The sequence below is a fragment of the Ixodes scapularis genome, unplaced genomic scaffold (genome assembly GCF_016920785.2).
Source record: "Ixodes scapularis isolate PalLabHiFi unplaced genomic scaffold, ASM1692078v2 PGA_scaffold2__306_contigs__length_199485367, whole genome shotgun sequence".
Lineage (NCBI taxonomy): Eukaryota > Metazoa > Arthropoda > Arachnida > Ixodida > Ixodidae > Ixodes > Ixodes scapularis.
The window spans coordinates 59,832,141-59,850,723 of NW_024609857.1; the positions used below are offsets into that span (position 1 = coordinate 59,832,141).

Below are 18,583 nucleotides of genomic sequence, written 5' to 3' on the forward strand. Positions count from 1 at the left end.
CTGTAATGTTCCTCTTTTTTATTCCGCTAATCTCCATACCTCGGCAAACCTCACTCATGAGGGCCCTCACTCACGCTCATCTTCACAGGTGAGGTGAGGGTGAGCGGGTTTCTGAACCAGGAAAACTCATGAGTATCAGGGTGATTGAGGGCGGTGAAGGCCGTGAGGACGGTGAGGGGTATGAGGGCCATGAGTGTGTGAGGGCGGTGAGTGGCGTGAGGGCCATGAGTGCATGAGGGGTGTGAGGGCGGCGAGGGCCGTGAGGGCGGTGAGAGGTATGGGGGCCATGAGCGCATGAGGGCAGTGAGTGGTGTGAGGGCCGTGAGGGGTATGAGGGCCATGAGTGCGTGAGGGCAGTGAGTGGCATGAGAGGCGTGAGGGCCGTGAGGGCGGTGGGTGCATGAGGGGTGTGAGGGCCATGAGTGCGTGAGGGCAGTGAGTGCGTGAGGCCCCCTTCAGACGGAGCATCTTTCTCAGCAATTTTGGTGTTGATGGCGGGTTGTTCTCTAGCTTTCCCTAGATCGACACGAATTGCTGAGATGGTGTCTGGCTCGAAATAATCAAGCAACTCAGAGCAATTCGAAGACGTTTGAAGCGGCTGCATCCAATCAGGGACGCAAAAGTTTCACGTGATACCTCGTGCCGGAGATGATGACACCGAAAGGCTTGGTTCTGGTTTGAAATCAATCGTTTTTGGAAATAAACTGTTTCAGAAAGGTACATTAGTATTCTCAACGAGATAGAAACGCATAAAAACACGTTTATAATGCGTAATTGTGTCTAAATAGTGCAAGAAAAATAAAATTTCATTATGATGATGGCAAATTGCAGCAATTGGTTGCTGCGTGTGATCGCGGGCGGCCCGTGTTGCTGGTGTTGTGACGTCAAGTTTGTGGGCGAAATTGCCCCATCTGAAGTTGGCCTGAGTGGCGCGAGGGCCACAAGTGCGTGAGGGGTGTGATGGCCGCGAGGGCGGTGAGTGGCGTGAAGGCCATGAGTGTGTGAGGGCGGTGAGGGCGGTGAGTGGCGTGAGGGCCATGAGTGAGTGAGGGTCGTGAGGGTGGTGGGTGGCATGAAGGCCATGAGGGCGTGAGGGCCATGAGTGTGTGAGGGTGGCGAGGGCGGTGAGTGGCGTGAGGGCCATGAGTGAGTGAGGGTCTTGAGGGTGGTGGGTGGCGTGAAGGCCATGAGGGCATGAGGGCCGTGAGTGTGCGAGTGGCGTGAGGGCCATGAGTGCGTCAGGGCAGCGAGGGCAGTGAGGGCGGTGAGTGTCGTGAGGGCTATGAGTGCGTGAAGGCCATGAGTGAGTGAGGGTCGTGAGTGCGGTGGGTGGCGTGAAGGCCATGAGGGCGTGAGTGCATGAGGGGCGTGAGGGCCATGAGTGTGTGAGGGGCGTGAGGGTGAGTGAGGGGCTGAAGGTGAGTGTAGCCGTGAGGGTGAGGGTGAGTAAGGGGTTTAGGTGAGTGTTGCTGCGAGAGTGGGGTGAGTGAGGGCGACCTAAAATGCCGACCTCTGCTAATCTCAGATTCTTTAGCACAATAAAAATTACCGCCTTGTTATGTCTTCATTGTTCTTGAGATGCAACATTTTTATATTCTAAAAGCTCTTTCTGGGTCGGGTTGCAGTAGTGTGCATCTCTTGAATGGGCGTTGTTGAGAAAAAAAATCTTAGACATGCTGTGAAGATACTTTTTAGAATACAAGGAGCAAAAGAGCTTTGTCGGTGGATGGGAAGATAGATGAACGGAGAACAACACCCTCTCTCGCTCTAATTGAAGTTCCACACTATTTGAAAGGTTTATTGCCTAGATTTTTTTCAACGGTTCGCACATCCTTATTTTTGCATTTCAGGCTCTGCAGGAACTCTTGGACTTGGTGAAAGAAAAAGACACAGAACTTGTGAAAGGTGCCCTTCCCTTCTGGCCTCGACTCTACAACAAGTTGGCCCTGGTCTGTGTTTTGTGCTCTCTAGGCGTGTCCTTAATGCTTTTGTAACTCGAAGTACATGGCAGCAGTCCTCTAGAAATTTCTACAATTTTTTAATGCAGTGCAACCCACTTATAACTTTAATGAGAAAACCTGAAAATTATATCGTTATAACCGATTATTGTGTCTGGACTGGCCTCGAAAAGTGCCCGAAGTAATACATCCACGCCGTGCGATGGAGCAAGTTTCTCAGCGATGGAACATACTGATCACATCATACAATATCAGCTGTAAAATAAACATTTTCTTTATGTAGTATCTTTTTTTTATGTGAACAAGCAATTGACAGATTGTGCATTTAAAGGGGCCCTGCAAACATATTTAAGCGTCTGCTTTTTTTGCGGTTTCCACGTCTCTTGGGGTTCGGGCAAACCAGCGGGCTCAGAGAAAGTAACTAAATATCTGTGCATCATATTTTAACCGGACGACGCGGAAATCTCCACCGACGGGGGCGACCCGCGGTACCGAAAGCGCGCGAAATGTGACGTCTTTGGTCCTGGGCTTACTACTGGTCAGAGCCGCTAAAAGCTTCTTTTTAGTTGAAACACAAAATATAAGTGGCGCGAACCGTTTCAATTATTTATAAAAGTAGTTTTTGTTCAGTATTTTAGATAAGAAAAGAAACAAATGCACTTTATGAAGTACGGAAACAAGAAATGACCCGTTGACATACGCGCCACCAAGCGATGGAAAAGGCGGCGCATACTAGAAAAGAGTAGTGGGATCAGGCACCGACACCGAAAGGTCCCGGATGTACGCGGCGACGCTGCGGTCGTTTACGGACTGGAGGATCCGACCGGCTCCGAGCGTTCCGAAGGCCTTCGGCGAGCAGCTTTGTCTTGCGTTTTGGCCCTTTCACGGTACGGCAGCGTGAAATGACTCCCATTCTGAACTGACCTTCACACCGTGTTTGCTGTCGTTTGTGGCCAATGAAGTGTCATGCCGAAGTAGTGTTTAATCGCGCAGCAAATGCAATGAGAGCCGCTCTCGCTGCCCGCTTTATACAGCCTATCCAGAACACGCTTTAGTGCCGCCCTCTCGCGCCGTCGACACGGATTGCGGCAGCCGTTTGCGCTCGCTGAGCTCACTATCCCTCAACTAGTTCACGGCCGCTCAAGCAACCAAGGACGCCATGAGGGAGGTTATTTTTTGCTTGTTTTTGTAATTTTAATTTGCCTACAACTTTTAAACTAAAGCGAAATTTGAGAAAAGAAAAGTTTTATTAAGTTACTACGGTCAGTGCGCTCAGGTTCGGTGCAAATAGAAAACCAGTAGAAAAGTGCTTGCAGGGCCCCTTTTAAGGGGGGACATGGGCCTAAATTCCGAATTTTTTTGAAAAAATTCATTTTTCAATATTGGGGTTTTCGGTTTTAGAAATCAATTATATACCCTTACACTAAATTTGATAACCATATGCCTAATAGTTATGTTGATATAAAACATTTTCAAGACATTGTGAAGCACTAACAAAGTAAAGGAGTTCAATGTTTGGATGCATTTTTCTCAGTTCCACTTTTTGCTGCAAATTTCATACGAAGGAATCTTTTGTTCGAAGGTGTAAGTATTTTGATACCACAGTCAACATGTTTCTGCACTGAAATTTACTAGGGAATCGGGCTATCTACTTTATTTTGTTTTAAGATGAAGTCCTCAGTGATAAAAAAACTAGGTTTTCAAAAATTGACATAGGACAGATAGGCATCTCATATTTTGAGGTAATAACTCTTCCTGAAATATTTACATTTAAGTTATTAGAACTAGATAGCCCGAAGTCCCATATCCCTCACTTTATGTTCAAGCAGTCAAAACGGTGCTTAATAGCTTCATTTGCATATCATAGATTTCTTAACGAAGAGTGACACATCAACTTATATAGGTATGTAAATTTGTCCTAGAGGGCTGAAAGTTTGCACACTACACCTACGTCTGAAGTTTAATATCTCCCCTGCAAATTTGATTCCGATCAATTGAGTAGTTCAAAAGTTTGACCTCGAGCCAGTGTCCCCCCTTAAGGGCAACTCCGGCCAAAACTAAAAATGAAATAAATTAGTGGTATCGCTGTAGTGACACAAAATAGGACCCCAGCCAAAATATTACGTCCGTGAGACGCCGCATTCTCAACTAATGCCGATAATAAAAATGCGACCCGCCGCGAGCCGCTGCTCCTTAGCGGGCGGCCAGCGGGTTGCCGATTGCTAAAGCAACATTGGGCCGTGACGCCAGTATCATTCTCGTTTTTTCCTCCAGTCCGGGCGTTGCGCAGAGTGCGCTTCTTTGAGCCGCTACTACCCCTACTTCTGCTTGTGATTGGCGTGTTTAGACGTTGCTTTTATCTGTAGCCCGCGTAGCTTTAGTATAGCCTTTTGTTTATTTGCTTGTGAGGACTCTAAGACTTGTTCTAGCGAGCAACTCGGTGCGCCCAAGACTACTGCAGCTGTTCCTCGAAAGATGCCGAGTGGAACTTGTAGCGCTGTGGGTTGCTCAAACAACCCGCTGCGCAAACCGGAGGTGCTTTTTCACAAGTTTCCAACGAACCGGAAATTGAAGAAGGTATGGGTGAGCGCTGTTCGACGAGTGGGCTTTGGACTTCGGCTTTTACGCGTCCGAGGAAAAAAGAACGAAAAAACAGACGTGTACAGCCCAGCACACGTGTGTTCGGGCGCCGCAGCCCGCGCCGGAGAACCTCAAAGCTTCGTGTCTGGAACCGACCCTCAGCGCGAAAGCAAGTGGGACCCTAGTACTCTACGTCACTGGCAGCGCGGCGCAGAGCAACGCTGCTCCATCCACGGAGCCCCGATGACAATTTAGACCTAGCGACGAATACGGAAGACCGCACACACGGCGACAGCCGCCGAGTACGGCACCGAACGAGTTCACTCGTTTTCCAATCGCTAGCTTCTGGGGTATACAAGCGACGAGTACAACATAGCGCACGCACGGCGGCGGCCGCCGAGTACGGCACCATACGAATTGACGGGTTTTCCAGTCATTAGCATTTGGGTATACGCACTAACTCTTGCTACATATGCTGGATAACTACCACGCATACAGAATTAAAACAAAATCAGCTTACCTCCTATCTTTAGACGGCTAGCGCAACAGAGGCAGGTGCCGCTTGGCCTGCATACTCGTTGAACGAGAACGATCCTGACGTCAGATTCATATAGTGGCTGATTTCTGGTGTTGCCGGGGCCTCGAGCGGCTAGTTTCGGTTTTGTTGGCCTCACCCCAAACAAAACTTTGAGGCGTCGATATCTCTAAAACTACGCACAATGACGGGAAAAAAATTACACCTTGCAATTCAGGGACGCTGACTGCACTAAAAACAGTCATAATCCCAAAATCGAAAGTATGGACCGGAGTTGCCCTTTAAGGGAAGAAAGCTCCACTTTCGTACGCGATTCTGATGCGCTACGTATCCAGCTGCTACGCGTGTGCCATGCGCAGTCTTATCGCATGTACAAAATCAGCCAGTAACTGAATGTCGAGGAAAACAGCTTGAACGTAAATTGGAGACAGACAATCATCGATGATGGCACAGATGATGTCATTGACATCGTTGAGAATTCCCTTGTCGACATCGCTGTCGCTCTGACAGCCTTCGCCAACGGCGATCAAGGTCGTGGGGCCACGAAGTTGCCACGGGGTGGCAAAGGTGGCGCATGGGTAGAGCTCATAGGTTTGGACGAGGCTTCAGGCGACAGAAATGTTTCTTTCATCTCCACTGAAACTGCCGAAATTTAGGTTTTCACTGCATACATTTTGCTGGTGCCGTCTTTCGAATGTGACGACTGACGCCCATATTGATGATATAGGTTGGCATGGCGACAACTTGCGGTGGTTTTCGATACTGCGCTCCGTTTGGCATACGCTCGCGGCAAGTTGGGTGTCGTTTGTTTGGCGGGTGTTTGTATTATTAGTTTAATTTTTTGTCTGATTTTTTAAAATATATTCCAATCCACACATTCATGATCGTTGTAGCCGATTTCCCTGATATATTTCATAGCTATGTGTGGCTTATTTTTACGTAGACCCAACACAAAAACACATGGTTCTCTAGGAACTGATCGTTAGAAGCGGTAAATCGTTATATGTGGTGTCGTTGTAAGTGGATCGCACTGTATTTACTTGCACATGTCGGATGTCACTTTGAAGCTTCCCGCAGGTTCTTGTTAAAAAGACACTCAGTTTTGTTATTTAGTGCGCCTGTGTAAGTCATGAAATGGTATCTTCTCCAAGAGACCTTTTTAACGCAACATTTAGGTGGTGAGACTCATTCTGAATATCGTGACATGCTTTTATTCCGGGACGACGTGCCAAAATAGACGAAACATTTGGAATCGCTCCTCACTCAGAATGAGTCCCACAACCTAAGTATTACGCTAGAAATTTTTGTTTTGGTGGAAAAGTTTATTTTGTGGCATGCGTCTGCAATCCAGACGCTTGAAAAGATATTTTTGGGGGCGTTCAGGGACCCTAGGAGCGATTTTGAAAAATGCCTCTGTTTCGAATTGACGTGCCGAAGTATCGGCATCACTCCCAATACAAGACGTGTCTCGCAACGCAAAGGTCGCTCGAAATCTTTTTTTTTACATTTTAGTGAAGTTTTGTTTTATGACGTGTGTGCTACCCGAGCACTTACCAGGAACAGTTTTTGGGAGTTTTGTGAGCCTATACAAAAACGAGCTTCACCCTCCCAAAATTTTTTAGCACTCTTCTTGAGCGAATTGACCGATTCGGTATTCATGGGGCACTAAACTGAAACTGCCGGAGGCCATGCGAGGCATGCACTTTCAGTCGAAATCTTTTTTCGGTCCTAACAAATGTCGCGCATTGCCTCCAGGACAACGACCGGAGAGTGCGTGAGGCAACGCACCGCGTCCACGAACAGATCTGCCTGCGGGTCAAGAAGGGGCTGGCCCCCTTCACCAAGACCCTTGTTGGAGCGTGGGTAACATCCCTGAACGACCCCTTTGCCCCGTCGGCAAGTGCCGCCAGGGCCGCATTCGAAGCGGCGTTTCCGTTGGAGAAACAGGGACAGGTGTTCAGCTTCTTCAGCCAGGAACTCTTCAGCGTGAGTTCTTCCCATTTCTGGGGGCATTCTTGAGACATGCCACAGCATACAACGTAGTGGAATCCTCTCCATTAGTGTCGTCAAATTGGACCGGGCTGTAATGAGCCCTTGATTGAGGAGACGGGGGAGGGCGTGTTATGTTTGTTTGTTTGTTTGTTTTTTGGCAGGGAGAGCATGTACAGTCGAGCTTGGAGTTAGTACCTTTACTCTTTATAGGGACAGTGACACCCCCCAAAATTTTTTTTCCTTTTTTGTCTGGCAATTTATTACGGTGTTGGAATACTACCCAATTAATATTTTGTTACAGTCACATATCTTTTTAATAAAGCCACAAAACACAACTGCTCGAAACCGAAACCGAAACTCCTGCACTGCACAGTGAAGTGGAGAGAACAGAGTGAGTGGCGGAAGTCACGTAACTACACCCAACCGTGTGTTATTTTTTTTTTTTCTCTGCACGTAGCAGACAAAATGCGTTCGGGAATTTGTTTGCTGTGCGATTCCTTTGCAGTTATCTTTGTTCCGCTTGCTGTTCTGTACTTCAAGATGAGTTGCTTTGTACATTTAAGTGTTGGCAATTAGTAGTGAGTGCCTGTGGTGAATTCTCGTGATTGGCTCCGAAAAGAATACTCTCAAGATGTTGGATGAAGAGCTGCCTCACATGTCCTGCACCTGAAAGTGGCATTGTGCGGCAGAGTGCCCAAGTTTCCGAAAGATCAACGGGTCGGGATCAATGGCTAGCTGCAATTGCTGTAGAACAGTTACGCGAAGCTCGGAAAGCAGACGCTACCCGATTTATGTGCTCTTTGCTTTTTGTGGAAAGTGACTACATTGAGTTTGCAGGTTTCAAAAATAGAATCCCATACCGATTAGTTCAGCGATGTATCTTCCACAACAATTGTATTTTTAAGTGATAATTGTTAAAAAAAAAATGGAAGCATCACAAAATGCTTGAAAAAAAATAAATAAATGGTACACCCACATTAGGGATCGAACCCGTGCCCGCTGCGTGTGAAGCGGACATTTTTCCACTGAGCGACTGAAGGAACTCATTCACGCGTAATAATCGAGCCGGTAGACTGTATGTTGGAAGTTCTCCCGGCCTGAAGTCGGGCAGCACCATGCATAGGCCACATTCGCACCTCGTAAAGAAACCGTATGCGTGCGTATTCAACTTGTATTACGCACTTTGTGCTTGACGTTTGAGCGAGCGATGTCTTCAGCCACGAGAGAGACAACGGCTCGGCGACGCCTTCGTGCTATCGGCTTGCTGGTCGGGCGAGTCGTACGGGATGAATATCAGTTTTTTTTATCGGTCCAAAGTTTTTCTTTCGAAGGAAGACAGAATTTGCCGGTACCGTGAACGACTGTTCTGAAGTAGAGGCAGTAAAGGTCCAATGCCGGTCGTCCGCTGCCATACGCTAGTCCCACGATACGCGAAACGACGCCATGTTGAGAATTGTGCAGTGAACGCACAGAATGCTTCCGGTTGTCTGTGCTACCTCTTTTTTTTTTCAATCAACATATTTGCAGCTTTCTGGAAGCCACAAAAAATGGGTTTCATGTTTTTTTATTTCTTTAATATTGACTGTGTGCCTTCAATGACCCACGATTTTGATTTAATTTGATGGTCGCGTTGAAACCTTAGAAAACGGCCCGTGACCACGGGAAAGAGAGTGAGCTTGACTCAAATTGGCCAGTCCTCGATCAGCGGTTTTCCGGCGGAAAGACACCGAATTTCGAGCCGCAAATTCTCTTCTGGGTAGTTGGGCTCTCATATGTCATGTACAACTAAACCTCGGCAAGCATAAATACCCTGTCAGTGTCCCTTTTAAAAAACACTGAAATGAAAAAAAATTTTTTTTAAAGGGTTGAGATGGTACATTTTCTTGCCACATCAAGCAAATTAGTTGACGTGAGATGCTACACTACGCTACAAAAACAAGCACCTTCACAGCGCTTCCAAAGGTACATACTTGCGACAGTTGTTTGCTGCAAACTGCGTCGGTTGAGTATATCTTTCGCTAAATAGCTTGATGAATGTGAAATGACTTGCACTTGTAAAAATAGACAAGCTAAACTAGCTGCACGGTCTGTGAAACCTCTCGCCAGCAGCCATGTTTGTTACCTTTTGAAACCAAAGCGGAAAAGACGATCTCGTGACATTTTTGACAAGAGTGAGTCTATCTATATACTTTGTTTCTCAATCATAAAAAAAAAGTAAAAGACTGCCACTGCAGGGAGAAACAATTTTACAATGAACATTCCACACGTCAATCATCTCTTCGACCAATGAGAGCCAAGAAATGGAGCATAGCTAGCTACGCTGCTGAGTGAGGCCTAGAGCTGGCAACCTTCACCTAAACTGCGTCTAACAGCGTAAATATTGCACAATCCTTTTATCTCTTTATTTTTGGGGCATAAAAATTAAAAATAAAGGATGTATAAAAGATGTATGTTCTAAATAAAAGAACATTTTATTTTATTTTATTCTAGTGTTTTTTAGATTTTTTGTCCAGCTTTTTGGCTTATTTTCTCAGCTCTGTGGTCGTCAGTAGTTGAGCAGTATGCCTGTTCAATGACTCATCTGTATGCCTGTCGTACAAAACTGTGGTTCAGGTTCTGCAACTTTCACGAGTTAAGATGGAGCTCGTGAAATGAAAAGAGTTAACATTCAATGTGGAGTTATTAACTCTTTGCCCACATGTATAGAATAGATCAGTGGTTCTCAACCATCTATGTTTCGCGGACCCCTTGTGGATCGGCGGAGATGATGGAGGACCCCGTTCGGGGTGAGGGGTTAAATATAGTATATTTCACCCCTTTGGTATAGGTTAAATATAGTAATAATTGAATAAATTGATTTACTAAGAGCTACTGTAAAGTAGACCTTTCTTATTGACATGCACACAACGAAACTCGCCCAAAAACTGAAAGATTTCTTCTCGAACTGGAAAAAAAACTTTTATTGCCGGGCTTGACTGATGAACGCGGACCCCTAGAATGCCTTTGCGGACCCCCATTTGAGAACCCCTGGAATAGATGTTTCTACATTGTGTGTTGAAGTTCACTTCGTTTGCAATCTGTTATTTCGTAGCAAGGCTTTTGTTATAAGTAAGCCTAAAAATGGTCGATTTCTGGCTATTGCTACTTTTGAGGTTGTGTGCTCCATGTGCTTAAAACAAGGAATTATTTCGATAGTGTCTCCTGTACAGCACTTCTATTGCAATTAAAAATGAAACCAAAGCATTGCAGACTTCTCTTAAGATGCACTGTAAAAAACGCCAGCTGAATCTGAGATGGTTTCTTTTAGCAGTTTTTATGAATACTAGTAATGCTGTTGCGCACATTCTGGACAGTTGCGCAGGTAACCTCCTTTCGTTTGCTTCTTTGCAGTACATGAGTGATGTCATCCTACAGCAGTCTCCAGAGTCTGTTCCAGATTCAAAGTGCGTGCTACTTATTGGCCTTTATGATCATATTGAGTATTTAGTCACACTACTTCTTTGTAGTGCTTTTGTAGTGTGCCTGAAAACTTACCCAGCTGACATATAAGACCAATTGATTACAAAATTTGAGCGTCAAGACTTCTTGCAGTGATGGAAGTGCTGCGCCAATTGTGCCAAATTGCGACAAGGACGCAATCCTGCTACATGTAGCGCCAAATTGTCACTTACCGAAGAATTGCGCCATGCCTGCGCCGAGATGAGATGTAGCAATAAAAAATACAAATTGAAGTCTTATCAGAGCGCGTGGCGGTACCGCGGTATTTTCCGCGCCGTAACTGTTACGCAAACCGAAACTGCGAAGGCGCATTATCATCATCATCACTGAAAGGAACAAAGTTAGCAACATCTGAGACCGAAGCCGCAGAGGCTAAGCGAAGAACCATCCCACTGAGCAGCCTAAGGCCGAGCTGTGGATGTTTTTAATGTTGTCCCGCCCTGTTCCCGGGCATACTTCGTCTCACCCTAGCATGGACTAACCGCGAAGGCTGTGCTAGCGCGAGCGGCCAGCCTTGACTGCCTTGACTAGACCACTTGCTGCACGAGCGCTCGTGCAGCCGCCGCAGCTTCATTTAAAGCAGCTAGCTCGCGCTTTTAGCACGCGCGGCTAACAATAGTCCATACTAAGGTGAGACGAAGTATACCAGCGAAGTCAAAGCTAGCGCGAACCCAATGCTTTTTGCATTCCTGACCCGCGCGTGGGCTCGTGCAGTGTGGGCACCGTTACGGGCTCCATGCGCGCGCTTATAGCTTTGGCTGCGCTCGCACCGAAGCTGAAACGAAGTATAGTTGAGTTGCACCTAACTCTGGATGTAGTGCTGGTAAAGCCTCACCGTCCTTTTCGGAGCACAAAGCACTGCGCGACTCGCGCGACTGCGGTGTCTGCTCCGCGGGTGTCAATTCTCTGCAGTGCTTCGGTGCATGCCAAGGAGCGCACTTAACGGGTTAACTCGCCGTGATCCGATCGTGACTTCGCCAGCACATCGAAAATGCATCGGAATTTTTGAAGCCAATATCAGATACCGCAATGTTTGAAGCTGCTGCCCGAAAGACAACTCTAATCTGAACTAAAAAATTCCACAACAGTGAGGGTCGCTAGATGCTGCTGCAGATACCTTAAAAGAAGTGCAGGCTGATAAAACTAAATATCCTGTACCATCAGAACTCAGTGTGACATATTTAATTGTATTTTTTTTATCTGACAAGAAGATAAACTTTATTTAAAAGAAAAATGTTTTTTTTTGTGTTTGCTTTGTTGAATTTTATATATCCTGTCTTAAAAAGGCGACAGGCGCTGTGTTCCAATAATAGAGAAGGGCTTCATATAGCAATGCAGCATTATTTCATTTTCGAGTAATATGGCAATATGTGCCGGACCCTGTTTCAAAAGGGCCACTACCTGCTCCAAAATAACATTTTGCCTGCTACAAGGCCTGCTCCAAAAGGTCAAATGGCACTTCCATCACTGTTCTTGACTCCAGTGTCTCGTCATTCCAAGTGCCCGACTCGGTGCATAGCACCGTGTTGTCAGTTTGTTTACATTTAGGACTTTTTCGTGAATGGTTCATCATTTCTCGTCAGGGACCTGTCCAAAGACGAACAGCAGTCTAAGTACTACCGTTGGCTCAGCTGCTCTCTTCTCGGCCTCAAGACGCTTCTGGAAGCTCTCTCGCTGGAGTCTTGTCCAGACCAGCTGTTCTCCATTCTCGAGGAAGGGAAGTTCTGGAAGGCGGCCAAGCACAAGGACATCATGGTATGCAAGAGGAGGGAAGGGCTGGGCATCTGCACACACTCTCACAGTCACTAGAGGAGCAACGTATCTTTGAAATTATGCGGGCATAGTCTGTGCTGGTCATCATTGGGGATTGGCTGGCGAGTTTCTATACTCATGGGAAGCTGATGCACATATTGTAGGTGCAGTAATCTGTGGGATTCTGGAAGGAGGCTGTTCTGAACCAGACCTTTGTTTTCTCTAATTTTTTAAACAAAGAAAAGCCTACTGTAATATCCCAAGAGATAGCCCAGCTGAAATCAAAAGCAAATTGTGTGAAAATAAGTAAACTAACTTTCAATGTGTGATAAAAAAAAAAGTAAAAAAAATGCTAGTTTTAGATATTGTGACTTGCCTAACTTGTGATTGCAGGGAGAGGCAATGAGCCAAAAACTACTGCCCTTTCCAGTCGGCAATGTTTGCTCATCTCCAGCCACGGCTAAGTAGCACCATTTCTGCTGAGGTCACCACTGGACAAGGCCCTGCAATTTCTAGAAGTGGGCTATCTTTCGATGTCTAAGGAAAAATAGAAAATGATGCAAAAAATAGGGGGTGGGTTATCTTTTGGGGGTGGGGCATTTCGGGATATTACGGTATTAGATTTTCATATGATGCACATTGCTTCTTTTTGGTATTGTTTTATTTGCAAAATCTGACACTGACTTTGTGACGGGGATCATTACATGCTGAAACAATTTGTGATGGGATTCGCCTGTCAAACAATAACATACTGTTCGGCTCACAAAATCTGACACCTACTTTGTGACGACGATTGTGACACGTTGAAACAAACCATGGTGGAATTATTGCCCAGCTTCCGAGTCGCAGCTCGTACTATTTTCAAGTGCCCTCTGCAAAGTACTACGAGTTGGCCTTCTAAAAGAATATACTTCGTATAAATTTCCCAACATGAAAGTTTGGTGAGCGCTTTGCTTTTCGGCTCAGGTGCGCAAGTCATGGTACAGCCTAACAGCCACGGTCAGCCGGATTCCCCAAGCAAGCGGGAAGTTTGCACCCAAGCTGTGCTCCCTCACGCTGGGTTCATTGGCTGAGACGGAGCCACTAGTCGCAGTGCCCATCTGGGAGGCAACCCTGTCTGTGGTGTCGGCCATACCGGTACGTTGTTGGAGTCGCCACATTTCAGTTCTCTTTCTTAGTTGTGGATGGCTGTATCACAGGTATGCTGGTGGGGAACATGTTTTATTTGTTTTCATCTGGTAGTTTTGTCTCGGTGAAAAAGTGTAACACGAAGCACTTGTGCAGTCAACAGAGCAATGGTTAGCTTGTGATCGAGTTGATGATACTAGCATTTTGCCTACTCTATTAGAATTGGAAAAAGAAATTTGATGTTTCGTCTGGTAGTACAGTCAAATCTCGTTAATTCAAACTCTCTTAATTCAAACTTTTGGATATTTTAAACTAACACGCAGGTCCCATCCTATGCGTCTCTATGGGAGAAAACTTCGGTAATTCAAAATTTGCTTTATTCAAACAAATCTTCGGTCCCCCTTGAGTTTGAATTCACGAGATTCGACTGTATTGACCGAGACTGCTGTCCAGAGTTTTGCCTTTGGTTTTGCTCTGTGCACTACTGTACACTTTTCCTAACCAAACACATCAAGCATTCACTGTCATTGTTTCATATTGCTGCTTGCCTAAAAAAAAAAAAAACTGTTGAAGTAACCCAAAATAACCGAGTAATTGGAAAAAAATAAATATAAAACTGTTTATGAAAACTCCTGATGTTAGAGTATTTCCTGGGACTCTTTTCTTGACAGGACTGCTGGAAGCATGTGGATGCCAGGAAAGCTGTACTACCTCAGCTCTGGAGGGTGCTGAAGAATGGCGGGTTCGGCAGTGCTGTCCACATCCACCCCAACCTACTTCCCTTTCTCAGCCTGATTCCACAGGATGTGATGGGGGACACAGTCGAGTTCTACAGGGTGTTCTTCGACGCATTTCGGGAAGGGTGGGTGGACTTCGTTGGCTGTAATGAAGTTAGTAAATAATTTTAATAGTATGGAGATTTGCTGCAACACAATGATTAAATTGTTTGTTTTTGTGTCCCAGTAAATATTGTTTTAGGATATTGTAAAATGCACTTACTTATATTAGCGAGTGTCCTATTTCCCACTAGGCTGCTCAACCCAAAGGTTCAGGGATCTGTGTCAGAGTGCAATGCTGTCATCCAGTCGTTCACGGAATGCCTTCGTTACGTGGTCACGCAGCATTTGGGGTCGGATGAACGTTCAGTGGCAATTAGGAAACTTCTGTTGCAAGAACAGGTAAGTTCCATGTTCATGGCTTTGCTTATAGCCCTGGTCTCTTTAGTGTCATTGAGTTTATTGCAGGGCACTAAGAACAAGAGCTTGGAAAAGTAATCCGGGGTTGAGTTCAAACATAGGGGTTTCTTAGAGCATTTTAGTGAAACAGCTGTAATTTGCAGGTCTGTGCAAATTGTGAATTTTTCAGTTTGAAGCAAATGGTAGTTTTGGCTCAACATTTTCTAATCGAATATGGAATAGTTTCTCTAAACCTTTCATTAGTGCTGCACCACGTTTAGACAAAGTTCAGCTGAGCGTGTGAAGGTTGTTACCAAGCTTCCACTTGTCCACTTCTAAGTTCAGTTAATTTAAATCTAAGTATATTTATGGACTGTGGCCTCAGAAAGTCCACTGCCTACATTGGTGTGGCAAGTAAACAACAGATTAGTCATAAAATTAACCCCTTAAGTGCCTTGGACGAGCTGGGCTTGATTAGTCATAAAATCAACCCCTTAAGTGCCTTGGACGAGCTTGGCTCATCAGCCACTTTCTGGCTAAAAATGCCGTGGATGAGCTCAGCTCGTCCAGTGGTTTTTGTCGGTAGCCCTCAATTGCACGGACAAGCTAAGGCTTGTCTGAGTAGTTTTGCAGCATAGATGGCAGCATTCGTTTTAGTTGGCAAATATTTTTTTCGCCTCCGCGGATTTTTGTGTAATAAACTTTTCAAATTTTATGTGTAATACTAGCGGAATAACAACTCAAAATAATAAAAAAAAGTATAGCACTATTTATTTATTTATTTATTTATTTACCCTCAAGGCCCCGAAGGGCATTACAGAGGGGAGTGGGGGGGGGATTAGGTGACAGGGTACAGTTGTTGATACATGAAATATGATACAGTAATTAATGCACGCTTGCTTAGACACTTCAAAAATATTTACACAATGTTATAACAGTAATAACAACTAGAAAATGGTTAATGAAAACTAACAAACAAGGCATTTTTAAAATCAATAATATTGGTTATGGAGGCTATGTCAGCGGAAAGGCGATTCCAATCGGAGCTAGTACGAGGAACGAAGGAGTTATAATAAGTGTTAGTTTTGTAATTGGGGATACCGACTTTGTACTGGTGATCTACGCGGGATGAAACATAAGTAGGTGGCGTTAGAAGTTCATGGCGCATGAAAGGGTTATTATGGTAAATCTTGTGAAATAAAGTGAGGCGAAAAATGCGTCTACGGTTCATTAGTGTGGGTAAACCAAGGGTATTTTTCATTGAAGTAACACTGGATGTACGATGGTAATTACAGAGTATGAAACGTGCTGCACGATTTTGAACCGATTCCAATGTTTCAATGATAGTATTATGACCGGGGTCCCAGATAGAACATGCATATTCAAGTTTAGTACGTACTAAAGTAGTATATAAAAGGAGTTTTAGTGACACTGGTGACTGTGAAAAATTTCGTTTGAGATATCCAAGCATGCGATTGGCGTTGTTAGTTACGTAGTTAGTGTGAGTTACCCAGAAGTAACCACTATTAGGTTACTTTTGGAAAAAAAGTTCCAAAAAAAAAAAGTCCAAAAGTAACCACTATTAGGTTACTTTTGGAAAAAAAGTTTTTGGCACTTAAAGGGATACTTCAACGAAATTTGAAATATTCCCGTCGTGTTCAAAAATAGGTTGAAGATGATCCACAATATCCGTAAATGACAATCGCACGTTTGTATTTTGATCCTGGGGGCTGTATTTTTCGTTATAAACGGCCCACTCTGGCAAGTGCTCGGAGAAGGCCCAGCTTAGAGGACGTGACATCCAACGCAATCGTGACGTAGGTCGTCTCAAGACGAGCAAAGCTACGGCGAGGCTGACGTCGAGAGGATGGCCTAGTCGTTCCAGCCACCGAAGCGGCTGCTTTTGTACGAATTTTGAGTGACGGGTTAATCTTCTATAATCTTCTAGGGGGACAATAGCGACTTCTGCGACACACAAAAGGGATTTTCGGGAAGAGGGGAGTTCCTCCTTCCCCCCTTCTCTCGTCGTGGCCGAAGACGAGACAACCTCCGTCACTATAGTCGGATGCAACCTGAGAACAATCTTTTAGCTCCACCCACAAGCGCATTGCGCCCATCTGAAGTGCCTCCGCCGTCGAGAAAGTAGTTCGCTAGCAACGTTGCTTTTTCTTCCTTCAGGAAACGTGTCTTAAACTACTACAATCTTTATTTAATTCATTCAGGACATTTAAATAAGTTAGAATATGTTTTTGTCAACGAAATAGCTGTTTAGTAAAGAAATAAAGTCATGTCCAATGTACCGTCTTCCCAATTCATTTTCTGTCCAAGATACTGTCTAACATACCGTCTAACATACCTCTCAGCAGTGCTAAGCCTCGCGCCCGCTTCGAAATTTTCCTTGGCGATAGCGTCGCTGGATTCTCACGTTGTCGCTCAAAAACGGCTGCAAACGCAAGCCGATACCATTAAGATTTCGTGGCGTAACCTCGGGCACGTAAAACACGGTGCAAAAAAGCAGAATAATTGTCACGAGAAACTAGCGTCGCGTTGCTAAGGCCAGCAGCCATGTTGAGCTTTTTTTTTTTTCAAAAGGATCGCGATTGGTCCACGGAATCGTGACGTCATGAAAACGATTGGCTGGCGTTTCTCGGCGTAGGATTACATTTTCCTCTGAGAGGCATTTCTGGTTTTTTCTTAGCTTGCAACCGACTATAGCTGTCAAGGTCCCTAGACGAGCATTACAAACGAGGCGTTAGCGACATCCACCAGGTGCTCTTTGCTAATCGTTTAATTCGTTTTAAAATTACTTTTCGAGACTCTTTAAACAAGATATTGGTATGTTCCATGTGATACTGCTCTTTTGAACACATATAGACCAAAAAAATGAGCACCGAAATTTCGTTGTAGTATCTCTTTAAGGGGTTAAACCTTTAGATTTACCCAGCTATAGCTAATTGAGAGGATTTATAAATCTTGTTATATGCAAATATCTTCTCAACAATCTCGAATTTGAAAGAAAGAGAAAACAAGCGCATGAACGATGAACACAGGTTGTCAGGACATTACTGCCCAGTATATACTATTGCATAATATCCACATTTTAATTTTAAAAAACTTACTGCAATGTTGATATGTCGAACCCGGATATATTGAATTGAAAAACGATTGTAAAATAGTTCAATATATCAATAATTTAATATACAAAAATATCTTAAATTAAGCTCGAGTTAAAATTTCTTGGCACCTCTGCTAATACCAGAGGTTGCAACAAACGGGAGCTTACCAAATAGAGCATCCAAGAGCCACTAAATACAGTAGAGCGTAGTTGGCAGAGACGGCAAACTCCGCCGCACTTACACGCGCACCTGGCCGGGGCCTCCACACAGCATAAATGACAAAACACGAAAATAATAAAAATAGAAATGAAAGAAAAACGTAAAAGCAAGGTGCATAAAAAAATCTTCTGATCCATAGAAAAAAAGTTAAGCAAGCAACAAAAAAGAAAACTCACTAAATTCAAATAGTAAAAAAAGAAATGAAAAAAAAAAAAGAAGTGGGTAAAGCAAAAACGGCAAAAGAAAAAGGTAAATCAAGATAAGGTATTCAAAGTGTGATTGCACAATTGTTGTGTCCACTCATTTGACTTGCCGAAGTCTTTTTTTCTTTTTCTTATTTTATTTCTGGGGCTAGGGAGTCGCAGCATCAGCAGAGTTCGGGGAAAAGGTGCAGCCTACTTTTCCAACAGTGGGCACTCCCTGCTTTCCCTACGGGCGTGCGCGTGCCCTTCCCCTTGCTTTTGCCATCCTCCACTTTTTGTTTTTACGGTTCACTGTTCCCCCTTTCTCCCACAACCGCCCTTTTGTTGCTTTTCTTCCCACGTGTATGCTGGCGGTCTGCTAGCCACGCAAAACAAGCGATGTGCTTGCCACCGGTGCAATTAGCAATCAGACCGCAAGAAAAGCAAC

General features: G+C 44.8%; 1 protein-coding gene across 1 annotated transcript in view; it reads left to right on the forward strand.

Annotated features, from left to right (window-relative positions):
* The window catches only part of LOC8030755 (E3 ubiquitin-protein ligase listerin), a 60,216-nt gene that overhangs the window by 12,821 nt on the left and 28,812 nt on the right, over positions 1-18,583 (forward strand). The window contains exons 3-9 of the mRNA XM_029987483.4: positions 1,851-1,949; positions 6,829-7,059; positions 10,456-10,508; positions 12,147-12,318; positions 13,282-13,452; positions 14,115-14,305; positions 14,474-14,621. Of these exons, the coding sequence (XP_029843343.2) occupies positions 1,851-1,949; positions 6,829-7,059; positions 10,456-10,508; positions 12,147-12,318; positions 13,282-13,452; positions 14,115-14,305; positions 14,474-14,621 (1,065 nt within the window). The remainder of the gene's footprint in view (positions 1-1,850; positions 1,950-6,828; positions 7,060-10,455; positions 10,509-12,146; positions 12,319-13,281; positions 13,453-14,114; positions 14,306-14,473; positions 14,622-18,583) is intronic.